The 14,723-nt window shown below is 37.2% G+C and overlaps 1 protein-coding gene across 1 annotated transcript; it reads right to left on the reverse strand.

Moving 5' to 3' along the window:
* Positions 1 to 4,111: 4,111 nt before the first annotated feature.
* LOC102539968 (high mobility group protein HMG-I/HMG-Y-like) lies at positions 4,112 to 4,405 on the reverse strand. Its single transcript, XM_015238028.3, has one exon. The coding sequence runs from the start codon at positions 4,403 to 4,405 to the stop codon at positions 4,112 to 4,114; it is 294 nt and encodes a 97-aa protein (XP_015093514.2).
* Between the last annotated feature and the right edge of the window lie 10,318 nt (positions 4,406 to 14,723).

Here is a 14,723-nt window from a genome sequence, read left to right on the forward strand (position 1 = left end):
TGTATAGATTTAATGTGATCCCTATCAAATTATTCATGACATTTTTCACAGAACTTGAACAAATAATCTTAAAATTCATATGTGGAATCACAAAAGACCCAGGATTGTCAAAACAATCCTGAGGAAAAAGAACAAAGTTGTAAGCATAACCCTCCCAGACTTTAGACAATACTACAGAGCTACAATAATCAAAGCAGCATGGTATTGGCACAAAAACAGACATATTATGACAAATTTGCTACTTCACTTCAATGTACAAAGGAGTACAATGTACTTCAACATACAATATCTTATTTAAATGGTATCACCAAATTTTTGTATGGGAAAAATATAAACCTTGACTTTTTTCTCACACCATATCAAAAATTAATTTGAAATTGATCATAAACATAAATGTAAATCATAAGACTTCTACAAACAACAACAAAAAAGGAGAATATATTCCTGGAATTTAGGTATACAGGTAATGTATCCAACAAAAGGATTTGTATCAAGAATATATAAAGAACTCTTTCAAATCAATAAGAATAAAAATAAAAACACAATAAAAAAGTAGGCAAGACACTTGAATAGGCACATGACAAAAGAAGATATCCAAATGGTCAAAAAGCATGTGAGAACAATATTATATCATTAGTCATCAACAAAATTCATATTTCAACCACTTTGAGATGCCACTACATCCTCCAGAATTTATAAAATTAAAATAATTGGAAAAAAACAACATTCGAAAGGAAATTGGAACTCTCATATACATGGTGGGCTTATAGGCAATAGAATAAATATGTCTTAAGTTCACCAAAAGCATACACAAGAATATTTATAGCAGCTTTATTCATAATATGCCTACAATTGAGAAATGGATAAATTGTGGTGTCAATGAAATATTGCACACTGATGAAAAATTTAAGACACTATTGCTACACACAGCATGGATGAAAGAATCCAGATACAAGAGGAAATACTGAGTGATTCCATTTAAGTCAAGTTCAAAATAGGCAAAATTAACTTATGACATCAGAGGTCAGAATAGTGATGAACTTTGGGTAACTATTCACTGGGAGGGGGCACAAAATATCCTTCTGGGATGCTATAACCCCCCACCGTGGGTAGTCCTACAGTTTTTCATCATCTCTCATTAGTGTCCCTTAATTCCACTCACAATTTTGTAAGTAGTCTGTTGTTTCAGCTGTCACCAGTCATTTTGAGGGAGTCAATGATTTCTGACATGGTTCTCACTGATAAAAGTTTGCCCTTTTCACCTTACCCTGCCATTAAGCCTCTCTCAGTTGCCAATAAAATTGTCTCCCTCACCAGTGTCTTACTTTGCCTGGTCGTTTGCTTGATATATATGAACGTGTAGTGGCTTAGAATTGGGGTGTCCTCATTCCCATGCTCGCTCAGTGAGAGAGACAAGAGATTTCTTTCCTCTTTGTAGATATTTCAAGGTCAGAGAGGTTTTGCTTAGATGTAGTCTAGAACACATTTTTTCTCCCAAAGATCATTACTCCAAAAGTGGGCTATTACAAGTCTTACATTTGATATTTTCCATTTTCATGGGAATTTGTTGTTTTTCTCTTTGAAGTTTTAGGGGAATGCAATATAAATTATAGCCTAATATTGCAACATGGATCTTTGTTTTAATAAGCTATAAGTAAGTAATTCTCTTTTTCTTCTTTATATTAAGCATTCCTATATGCAATATTAATACAATCTTAATTAGTCTCAGATTATTACATTTTAGTTATTTCCTTAAGCTGCTTTAGATAGTTTTGCACCTGGGTTGGAAATAAATAATCGATGTATTAATTATCTTAGTGGTATATATTGGACATAATATATAATTAAACTATATATCTATTATAAACTATTGACATAATCCCTGAACCAGTTTTTTTCTTGATTATTAGTTCATTAATCACCATGAAGCAGATGATTCAAAGATTTGTTTATGTGAGTAACAACTCAGCTATAAACCAATGCCTGCAGTTTTATCCACCCTTGTGCCTTGTTATTGGAGGTCATGCTTGAAATAACTGTTTGGTTTTGTTTGTTGTTTGCTTTGTTTTTCTGCCCACAGACACTCATGAGCTTCACATATCCTGGTTCTGCTACTCTGGAGCGTGAATAATTGTCTTATCTTTTTGCCATACCACCAACGCTCCCCAAAGTGATTTTCTTGTATATCATATAATCTATATTTTGAGGTAGACCATACCATACAACCATGCTTTCTAAATGTATTGAAAATTCAACTACTCTTCCATGAATCTTGGTTGTGGTTACTCTGTTTAACTTAATCTTCACTACTTTTTCCTTCCAATATTTTCTTCTCCTTCTTTTTCCTCTGGGAAGATTTTTGGCAGTTCAGTTGCTAACTCTTTCCCTAACTAATTTACCTATCTTATTTTTCACTCCTTCAGGGATTTGATAGGTGCCAGCCAGCTCTCTCTGATGGAAAATTAATGTGCTTTAATGTGCTTCATCTCAAAGGAATATTGTATTTTAACGAATAACTCCCATAGATGATATGTCAGCGTAAAATAATTAATCCTATAAATGGAGGTCTCAAATTCTGTGGCAAATCAGCTGGAATATTATGCTTCAAAAGTCATCCTTTCCCAGCACTCCTCAAATCTAACAGGTCGTTTGTACACAGTTTACAAAGATATGAGCCTTCTCTTTTCTCAGATAAGTATGGCTATAAATGCCAAACATGTTTTGACTGGAATACCATCTAAGGCATGTTGGCATAATCAAGTACTTGTTACATATAAGGCATATGCTAAGTTTGATTTACTCACTCCTAGGAGATGACAGATACAAAATTTAGACCTAGAAAGCCCATTTCTGAACTTTCTGCCTGCAACACTTCTCAACATGGAAAAACGCTTTAGCTAGTTCCTTTCAATTTATACTTTTTTTTTGAAGGATTTTTTTTTTTATTCAGGTAACTGCATAAAGGAAACCAGAAGGCGGCCCAGGTTGAGACAAATAATGGCTACCTCCTCCCTGACAGAACAGAGGGAGAAGGTGACCCCTACACCTGCCAGTCAAACAGGCCCTCTCCTTACTCTGCTGAGCATCCTAGGGGCAGGGCCCCACCTTCCCTGGGACTGGGGTAGTCGGTAACCCAGCCTGCTTTGCCCTAGGCCCCTTTCTCTAAGAGGAGGAGGGGACTGTGGAGGAGGAATGTGGGCAGAACAGGAGGCAATGAGGATGAACATAGCAGCAGCAATGACGAATGTCTAAGAATGAACTATTGAACAAAAAACAACACAACTGTCTAGAGGTAGTTTGTGACCAGAGGAAAGATGGAACCAGAGCCTTGGGGGGTGGGGAGGAGCAGAAGGGTGGGAGTGGGCAAGGCTAGCTCCTTGTTATTAGTGCCCCATGTTAGGGAAGGGGAAACTGAGGCCCAGAGTGGAAGCAGATGGGGAGGAGGCATGGCTCCAGTCCACCTTGAGTGGCTGCCACAGGGAACCCAGGCCCCTGGGCCTCCCCTGGATAAAGATGGCTCTGCATCCATCACTGCAGTAGACTCCAGGGTGACGGCAAGGTGGGCTAGAGCCTGCTTAGGGCGGGCAGGGGGCTTAGACCCCTCCCGCCTTCCTTCCTGCCTACTGCAGGGACTAGGCAAGGTGGGGAAGAAAAATGGGTGTGAGCCACACCTGCTGCTGTTAGTACAGAGGGAGTGGGCCATGTCAGAAGGAGATGGGGCTTGGGCCCCTTTTAAGGCCGGGGGAAGAGTCAGGGATCAAATGGACCCCCAGACCAAGAGCCCAGCCAGCAATGTCCCCACCGCTGAGGGAGTGGGGATCAGCAGTGCAGGGAGGGGTGAAGTGAGAAGTCCACTTTGTCCAGGGGGCAGGTGTGGCGTGTGGATGAGCGGGGTCTCTGGGAATTGAAATCAAAGGAAAGCTGCTTCCCACTCCGCCCCGGGGGCCCCCCAGCGGCTGGTGTGCGGTGTAGTGTGGCGGTGAGGGTGCAGGTGGGTGGCGGGGATCCGTGGGCCCGGGGGAAGGGTGGGAGCCGTGGGTGCGGAGCGGAGCTGTCCAGTCCCAGAACGAAACTGGTACTCAGCGAGGGAGCCCGTGGCACAGAGGCGAGGTCACTGCTGCTCCTCTGAGGACTCCTCCGCGATGCCCACTTTTTTCTCCTTCTCAAGTGTTTTGGGTCTGCCTCTTGGTTTTCTCCCTGGAGTTGTGGTGGTTTTCCGGGTCTTGGCAGCACCCTTGTTTTTGTTCCCCTTCGGTCGCCCCCGAGGTCTCTTAGGTGTTGGCACTTCGCTGGGCTCCTTCGGAGGCCGCTTGCGCTGCCTGCCCCACCCTGGCTTCTCAGCGTTGTCCTTTTCCTGCTTGGAAAAAGCCAAGGGCTGGCTGGACTTTGAGCTCCACTCGCTCATCTTTCCTGTCTCCAGGGCAGGTGGAGGAGCGACGGCTGGGACGCGCGAGTCGGCCCACTGGCCTGCGGTGCGCGCTCCCGGCTACCGGGAGCCCCGGTGCTGGATGCTGAGGCCCCGCCTGGCTCCCCCGCTCCTGCTGGTCGCAAATGCGGGTGCCTTCTTGGAGCCGCACCAGGGTCAGAAACAGCCCGGACTCGGAGTCCCAATTAAGGGAGCCCAATTTACACTTTTTAAATACTTTTGCAGGTATTTTTCTATCAAAAGCATTCTAATTGACTCTCAGGAAGTCAACATTCTGTCTATTCCTAGTCAACAAGTCAAATTGATAGTTAGACAAGTTTAGAGGTAAATACAATTTCTGAAAATACACGTATATATCTAGCTATCTATCAGAAATTATTTCATTTACTACAACATTTTTCACAATATAATTTTTAGGATGTATTTATTTTCATTTGTGATGCTCTTCTTATATATTTAGGTTATTGAAGCCAAATAGTCTTTGGGGGAGGGCTGGGGGGTTCTTCTTTCTATTTATATTATAGAACAAGTATAGAGTTTTTACATAATGACTATTTTTAAAGAATGGAATACACCATTTTCCAAGCGTTTGGTAGGTTATAAATGCTTGTAATTCTGAATAAGCCAAGGAGTAAATTTACATTGTGTAAATTGTATAGTTGAAGCCACTGTGCACTGTACCCTGAAACTAAGGGAACAAAGAGCACAATTTGGACCAAAGGTGATTCTAAAGGACACACCAGCTTTAGAGCCTTTCACCACAGCGAGTTCTGCCTGACAGACTGAGTACTCTGCTGTAAAGAATACAAGTAAAACTCTTAATTCATTCCAAATTAAGAAGACTAATGACTTGTTTGTTCAAATTGATTGAACTTAATATAGCTAAGACATTTTAAAGCATTAGAAAGCTACCTCTGTTTTTAAGAAATTATTGTGTATGGTATTTTTTTCTATTTCCTTAAGGAGTAAGAGCAAGGGAAATTACACTAGAGAGATGTAGAAAAATGAGTCGATATCAAACAAACAAGCATCACTTTTTTCCTGCACTTGCTCTACAAACTTCTGGGAACTTAACTACAGGAATTTACTGAAGTCATAAGCACAGTAGGATTTTTCACGAAAGCATCCATAAAGATGTACCTTAAAAAAAGAACAGAGTTAACAGGGCAGACTATTGAACATCTCAACTTGTGCTAAAGATTTCCCTTTGTGAATAAAATCTGTTGATTAACAAACTGGCTATCTTGGCCAAGAAGGTTAATAGAACTGAGGGAGAGAATCAGGCATGCAGTTAACAGCCCAGAACAAATCCATCAAAAAGTCACAGAAAGCATATAACTTCATAGTCCCACATACCAAGCACATGAGTTCAAATAGGTATTATTACTTTAATATTTATTAACATTACTAAAAATTCATTTATTTTCAACATTTTTAAAGTACATTTCTAAAGCAACTGCTGCTGCTATCTGAGATTGTTACAAAAACCTGAATCCCATCGAGAGATCAAGCGACACTCAGAGGGTTGTAGAACTCAGGTTTATTACACCAGTGGGCTCAGAGGAGTTAACACTCCAAGCTCTGGACCCTGTCTATAGGTTTACACAGGCTTTTATAGGGTTTTAGGTTTTAATTAAGTTCGTGCCATATGCAAATGAGGTGTTAGAAATGGACCAATCAGGAGTGAGCTTTTGGGAAACAATGGAATTTTAGGGGTAAGTTTCATTTTCCTAGAAGCAAGCCGTTTTACAGAAGCGCAAAAGCGGGAAGGCAATGGCCCTGCCTGGGAGGTCTTGCTGGTTCCTTTGTGGGTTTTGCCCCTTCAAGATTACTCAAAATAAGAAATTTTTGTATTTGAAAGGAAAATATTCAACATGAAAGTAAATGAAACACATGAAATCGAAAATAAACAAAAATGACAGCTATTTAGTAAATAACAAAGAAATGCATTATAACATTGGAAATTGTTACCGTTACTGTGATCTAAGCTGCCTGCTTGCTGAAATATATATATAAACTATTTGAAAGAAATGAAAATGTAAGAAATTGAGACAAAAAGAAGGTAGAAAATAGATTATTGAGTATTTGCAGATTGCTCAAGACTTAGGTTTATTTAGCTGCTCAATCAAATATGTACATTAGCTAAATATTTTGCTTCAAAGATAGAAGACTTCGTATGCTCTGGGGACTCTTGCTTACAAAAGTATACATAACAAAACAGAGCAGGTAATCAAACTACAAAACTAATATATCCCACAGATTGACAAACACAGATAGAGATTTTGGTTCATTGCAATTTCAGGCTTTGTAGTTGTAAATCTCATCACAGCCAATATTTGAATAAATGAATTTTCTTCTGAAAAGATATTTATTTTTTCTATTTAAGGAGACTAAAGAAGTTAAATGCTCTTTCTTACTCAACAATGAATAGCCCATTACAAATCTAGAGATAAATTCTCTCAGCTCCCCACTACTAAACTTTTATGTATTTTCAAAGAGGGTTGTGTTTTACAATTCTTTCCAGTGTGCATTTGAGTTTGACAAACCATTCCCACTTTTACATTTTTTGAGTCCCCCTTTTCCCAATACTCACCCCTGACGTTACTAAGGAAATGGAGAAAGTTAGAGTGGGACAGAGACAAAAATGATTTGCCAACTCCATTGCTCATAAAAGATTGGGATTACAGAATAAGGATATAGAGCCAAAAAAAGTTCACACTAGTAAAATTTTGAGTATGTTGTCAAAGGAGGATGTTTCTACCATGTAGACAAGTTTTCAAAGCTAAGGTATTTTCTTAAGTTTTTAATGCATATTTATGCATTACCAACCCTTGAAATCCGCCTCTCTCTTTTTAGATAATTTTTATAACTCAAAAGAAGCTAAAGCTTCTCTTTAACTTATACAGATTATGTCTTGATTTTAAACCTGCACTTCAATTGTCTGACTCAAAAAATAAATATGCTAACCACTTTATTATTTTGGCATGTTCATATTGTTGATTTCCAAGATGTATGAGAATATAAAAAGGATTTTCAGTTCTATTATCTAGGCCTGGTTTGTCAGCCTTTCCATGTGATCAGACAAGCGACTGCATAAACAGATGGGTGTTGGATTTTGTCAAAATAAAGTGGGAAGCTAGTTCCAGAGATAGAAATCCTCCTTGGGGAAATACTACTCTACTGACAGTAGTGTGGAATCCAAATTTGAGTGTGATAGCAGAGTGTTTGACTGGCTTCAATTTGTAAGCGCTATTGAGGGATCAGTGTGATTTAACCAGTTAACCAGTGCTAAACACAAACACATGAAGAACTTAATAATGAAAGTGTGTATCTTACATTACATTAAAATTAGGAAGTCAATTTCTAAATGGAAAAAAAGAGTCAATCAATCAATATAAATGCCCTAGTAGCTAGGTAAGAAAATCATATGCAATCCTGCTTTTCTGTAGCTTGAAGAACATGGAACTTCAAATATATATGCTTAGTTAAAAGGTACAAAACGTGTCTAACAGGAATCTGAGGAGAAAGAGCACTGGATAATTCCTTGCTTAACCCAAATCCACTCAAATCCCTAGGGATTTTAGCTCTCTGTTTTTCCTGACCTGAAATCCCTAGTTTCATTCCTCTTCTCATTCAAATTTGTCCAGGTTTCTGATTTTCAATAAAAAATTCGAGTTAGCCCTAAAACATATCTCTCTAGCCCATCAGTGTTCTCTCATTCTTTAGAAACTCCTAACATTGCACCAAAAAGAGGACTTGGCACTTAAAAGGCATTCAATAAATACTTCCTGAATAAAAGATTAAAACATGTGCAGAACTTTACCAAGTGATCTTACACACCACTGTATTTATGACATTGAGAGAAATCCTACCTGATGTGGGTAGCACAAATCTCATTCTTTCCTTTTCATTCTCATTGAGGCTCAAATGACTTACACCTTACCCTGATTATACTATAGAAAGCAAAGCCAGGGTTGGAATATAGACTTTACAAACCTAGTGTAGTGCTCTCTCCTCTGCTGCTTGTCCTTTCAAACTGGATTATTTCATACCTTAAGGTTGCATGCAATAATGTATTCTTTCAAGAAGGTAGCGGGGGAAGGTATAGCTCAAGTGGTAGAGTGCATGCCTAGCATGCATGAGGTCCTGGGTTCAATCCTTAGAACCTCCTCCAAAATTAAATAAACCTAATCACTTTCCCCCCTGCCAAAGCTAAAAAAAAATAATAATGAAATAATACAATAACAAATAAAGTATTAAAAAATAAATGAAGGATAAGAAGGTAGGCATTCTGAGAGTGATAATTTTACTGTAGGATATTAGGGACAAATTAAATAATTTAAACCATTGCTTTTTATGAAGAAAATAGGTATATTAACAGAAAATTCAAAATTAGTATAATTTCTAAAAAGGATACATGAAAGATTGAATCTGAACAAGCACAAAAAGTAATAAAACAAACAATTTTATGCAAAATGAAATTAGCATAATAAAGCTTTCCTCGTGAGGCAGAGGGGAATGTCCCATCTTGCTTGTCTGCTTCACTCCTATGTTTACAGGAAGGAAGCCTACTTTTGACATAATTCACCTGTATATGGAATTTCAGTCAGTTTCCTTTTAAAAGAGAGGCCTATTTGGGAAATAGAGCTATATAAATACAGAAGGAAACTCCCCAAGCTATGTAAAGTCACTCACTTGGTCTTCTATTTATTAATGCAAAGCACCAAGCATGGCTGACTGGAGGGAAAACAAAAAGCTTGAAAGAGCAGGACTAAGTGAAAAAAAAAACAGATGACCTACAAGACTTATTAAAAAGATAATTTCCTATATTAAAATGTCTAGCCAATAGAATAATCATTGTTCAGGTTTAAACCTTGTTTGATAGATAAAGATAAGGAAGTCTCCCAAAATACAGAGAAGTAAGAAAAAGAAATAGAAATAATATGAAAATGTTAAGAGAATAAAAAGTTAATTCAGGAGGTCCAACAGCCATCTAATAATGGTTATAAAGAAAAGAATATGGAGGGAGTGGCCAGAATGGCAGAATAGGAAATCTTTATATTGATTGTTATTCCCTGTTCAGTGCAACTTCTAGAAAATGACAAACAGTATTGTCTGCATCTTTGTTTTGTGCTCTTCTTGGGTAAATTCACTGACACTCAGCTGTCTGGGAATATTTGCCTCAAGGTATTTTGACTACAATAACAGGTTTTTGAATAGAAAAAAGAATCAGAGAATAGCTGAATGTTGAATCAGTCAGGAAATTCATATTTATCCCAGAATGTCCAAAATTGCAACTATTTCCACTTCATACCTGGACATGCTCATGTTTCTTAACACTGGTTTTGCAAGTTCTGCATTAAAGCTTTTAAATAACATTTAATAATAATTTTAAATAATATTTTTGCTGATTAGAATTGTGCCTCACTTTGGGAACATTTAATCAAAAATCCAAATTTAGTCAATACTTATGAAGTGTTTACCTACTCTACAAATTCATTATCCTTTGTTGTGAAAATTAAAAATAATATTAATATAACAGTAATGGTAAAGAATGTTTGAAAAATACAACTTCCTAATGAAATAGCTTCGTCTGGGGAGAAGATTTATCTTTACCTAACCACAGATGTATTTTTTTTAGTTCCAATCATAGTATAGTATGATTTTGTAACCCACCTGCTCCTGTAATAATATAAAATAAAACGTACTTCTAAGATGTCACATAATCTTCTTAATCATTCTTTTTAATACAACATAACCTCAAATCAAGCAAATGTTTCATGAACTAATAATTTTCCAGTTAGATATTTCTGTTAACTATTATTTTTCTCTAGTATTAAAAACAATCTATGCACACATTCATGCAAATACTCTTATTTTGGATGATTTTCTTTAGCATATTTATTTTTATAGTATAATTACGTAACAGTTATAAAAGCATTCATGGAATTAATAAATTATTTTTTAAAAGGTCATGACAATTTAAATTCTTTGTAGCAATGCCCACATACCAATTTGCCTGCACCCTTGCCAATCTTGGATATCATTAAAATAGGCTTTAGTAACGTTAGGCATTAACTCATTAACTAAAGTTATGTAAATTAAGCATGTAACTTCAATTACATGCTTAATTGTGAGATATAATCATTTATTACTTTATTATTATTATTATTATTTCCTCTTATAAATTTGGTTTAGCTCACCAAGATGAACAGTTGGAGCTTTCATGTTTTATTTCTTAACAACTTACATAACCCTTTTATGTTATTCTTTGTTTACTGCAATATTTTCCCAATTTACAATATCTTAATGTTAGCAAGAAATTATTGATGTTAACAAACAAGCCATAAGTAGCTTCCTTAATCATGGCTCTACTTAATAACTATATATACACACAACTTTCCATATACCTAACAATTATAAATTGCAAAATAAACTATCTACTACATCATGTATTAAATGTATTTAACTCAGCAGTCACATTTGTTATTATGATGACTAAAATGGATGGAACACTTACCAGGTGTTAATCTGTTTCATGTAATGAAATTCATTTAATTCTCACAATCCTCTGAGTTAGGTATTACTTTGACTGACTATTACCGGGCCCAAACTCATTCTGCTCGCTGCACAATAGGCCAATACATGGGGAGATGAGGTGTTGGGGCAAGGAATAGTGACTTTATTCGGAAAGCTGGCAGACCGAGAAGATGGCAAACTAATGTCTTGGAGCACCATCCTACTCAAGTCAGAATTCAGGCTCCTTTTATACTAAAAAGGGAAGGGGGTGTGGTTGGCTGTTGCAAACTTCTTGGTGTAGGAATTCTTTGTTCTTGCAGCTGTCCACGTGGGTCAGGTCATGGTGCCCCTGTAGAACCTCCAACAAAACAAATGCTATTTTCTATTCTGCAACGTGTTATCTTTATGTAAGTACAAAAGTATTAATATCCTTAAAGGTCAGAGCCCTGAGAATAGGCTCTCTTTTATTTTTCAGTCTAAAGGCGGTATTCTTTTGCAAAAGATGTAGAGCTAGCAAGACTAAGCCTAGAAAATAGGGAACAGAGTTAGAGCCAAAGAAACAGATCTAATGTGGAGTCAGATTTGTTCTTTTCTGTTATATGACTATGTCAGGTTTCATGGTTAGTAACTGAAAATAGGTCATTAGACTCTGGATGCAAGAGGACTTAAAGAATTACAGACAATACAAAACTCATTTCCTTTGGAAGAATATGTTAAAAGGATTTTTACTATAGCTGGTCAATCTTTTGCGCATGGAGGAAAAAAGCACAACTTGAACTCCAGGAATCCTGTTTTTTTCTTGCTAGGGTGTATTGGCTTTTTGAATAAGCACCAGCCCTCAGCTCCATTTCAGTGTTTTACACAGTAATAACTTCTCGAGCGTCTTCATTAACTGCCTTCCTTTGTACTGCTGATGTGCAGCTAACAGAGAAGTTAAGTATACTCTAAATTAGACTATTAGAAAGACTGTGAGATCAGCCATTTACCATATAAAATGTTCTCACTGGGGTTCTTTTATTTTTCCTGCCAATAAACAAAGTTTCCATGCAGAGACTGTTCTTACTTAACAAGAGTTAAAGAGCTAAGTTTAAAACAAGAGTTTTCTTTCTCTGGCTTATCTGGAATGGAAAGTACCGACCTCAAAAATGACTGCCATTGAGCACTGAAAGAAAAAGATTTGGATCTTTTGGTGTCATTGAAAGTGAATGTGAAATCCACATTTTTAACTAGGACTTTGGCAAACTTGTCAGATAAGCAACTTCTTTAAAAAAAAAAAAAAAAACCAAATCTCTAAAGTACAAACTACTTTACATAGATAAAACGTTTAAAATTTCTCTTTTTTTAAGTAGTATTTGCCAAATATTATAATCTTAAATTCCATATTTATAAAGTATATTTTTTAGTTGAGACTGAAGTTCATGCTGTTTTGTTTCTTTCCTTTGGCTGAGAACATGTTGGATACTTCTGCAGTGAATGAAATTAGTTACTATTGATCAAATACTGTCAGCATGTGGCAATACATGGCTTAATTGTACATGGCTGTGCTGTGCATGGCTTCACTGAGGAGCTACAGTTCTTGCCCTGGATACTTTGAAAAGTACACAACACACCGTGATATACAAAATGATGACACACTTTGTACCAGATCCTGTTGATGTTTTTATCCTACTGTGTGGTATGAGATTGTCATTTAATGTGGTCATGGCCATAGTTTCCTTGGCTGGATAATTGCTAGGTGGTGTTCTGGGGACATACGTTGTGTGGAGAGTAACAAAGAGTAAACTAAGACAGTGTCTGTGGGTCACATGGGAAGATACTGGGTCACAGGTGATATAATTTAGAGCATATGAGAAAAGCAATTTGCCAAAGTGGAAAAGAAACATCAAAGAAGAGCTGAAGAAAAGAAGACAGTTTTCTTACAGGAGGATGAAGCAAGAAAAAGTTAATTCAGAGGTTACTGTTTACTTTTGAGCAAGCTGAAGGGCAAAATGCATAAGAGGTTTTGAAATGTTGACTTTTGTCGGAGCCAGCCGACAATCGATCAGGTCCAGAAACCTGTGCTGCAGGACTGAGAAAAGGAAAGACGTAACAAAGAGACGACAAGACAAGACAAGTTGGGGTTGAGAGGGTCTCACTCTAGCCCGCAAGACGCTAGGTCAAGAGTGGACATCGAGTTTATTTCAGGCAGTTAATTTATACAAATTCAAGTGACTACCTTGTGCATTCTTGCACGTAGGCACAGGTATTGTTTTTCAGGGTACATTAATGGTGTGCACTAAAATCATTATCATAGTTTACTGTTCCATACACCAAGATTGACTGATCCCCAAAAGCTAAGATCATAGACTAAGATTATTGTTCCTTTAGGCTAACATCATAACTTTTAAACTAGCATCGTGACTCGTGTATAATTTTAACTCAGGTGATTGTTCTTTAAGTAAAGATCACTAACTTGTGTGCCGATTCTATCTCTCTTTCCAAAAGTCTCTTGTGACTTAATGGCTCAGGATGTTCCTCAGGCACTTAGCGCACCTGGTGCATTCTTCAAAGGGGTGGCGGAACAGAGATTGTTCTGACTCAATTGACCTTTGAGCCGGGCGCCCCGCACTGTGGGAGTTTAGGCCCAACCTTTGTGCTCGGCAGCCTCAATCTCAGAGCCTGGCGCCCTGCACTTTGGGGTTTTACGCCCAATTTCTGTGCTCGGCAGCCCTCAGTCACGAGTGGCTCCCCGCAGACTTTGGCAGAATTTCTGATGGTGCTGATCAGGCACTGTGTCCTTAGTATATACTTTTTTTCCTAAGAAGCACTGTTTATCTATATGTTTCTGACTTCCTCAAGTTCATTCACTTGCCTCACTCTCTATTTAATTAATTCCATCCATTATATAAAATATCTCCATTAAAGATTGCTAAACCTTTTACCCAATTCTTATCATTTTTAATATTTTAATTGCTATGATGGATATGGAAAATTATTTTTAAAATTTAATTGTGATTTTCATCAAAATGATGTGTACTTAGTTAGAAAGTCAGACAGTACCAAAGGCCTGCAATGAAAATGAGAAATCTGTTTCACTCTGGCCCATCACTAGTGACCACCCTCAGAGATGGTAAAGAATACTTTTCAAAAGTGGTAAAATCATGACTTTTACTCAGATATAAAATGAATCCATATCAAAGATTTTTATTTAACCAATTAATTAATGAGGAAGCCAGCATAAAGAAGCGTCCCCAAGCCAGATAAATACATAGACCAGCAGAAATTCTTTGCATCACCATATGTTTTCTACAAATTACTTCTATACTTACAGATTTGTATGATAGCTAAAAGAAGAAAACAAAACAAAACACAAACTCTATAGAATCTCATAACCCAAAGCAATATGTTCTAAACAATACAGAATTCTCTACTGAAATCACCTGATGATTTTGGGGGGCATTCCAAAGGTTTTCACAATCTTGCCCTGCAGGGACTACCATTCCCTACTCTAGTAGCTGCCCTGATATCTACCTCCATATTTTAAAAAAGGACACTTAAACTGTTCTGTAACTGCTCAAGTTTAAATACTAGTTATTGACTTCTTTCTCTACTAAATGAGGATTTAACTCTTGTACATCACCCCTCACATATACTTTTATTTGCCTTTCACAATCATTCCATTAAAGATTTAACTCATCTTATTACATTTCTATTCAGTAGCACTTTGCAAGTACTGTTCATTGCTGAGTTATGTAGTGCAGTATAATTTCATTCCCTTTCTTGCACAATTTTTTTCAGT

The sequence above is a fragment of the Vicugna pacos genome, chromosome 12 (assembly GCF_048564905.1).
Source record: "Vicugna pacos chromosome 12, VicPac4, whole genome shotgun sequence".
NCBI lineage: Eukaryota > Metazoa > Chordata > Mammalia > Artiodactyla > Camelidae > Vicugna > Vicugna pacos.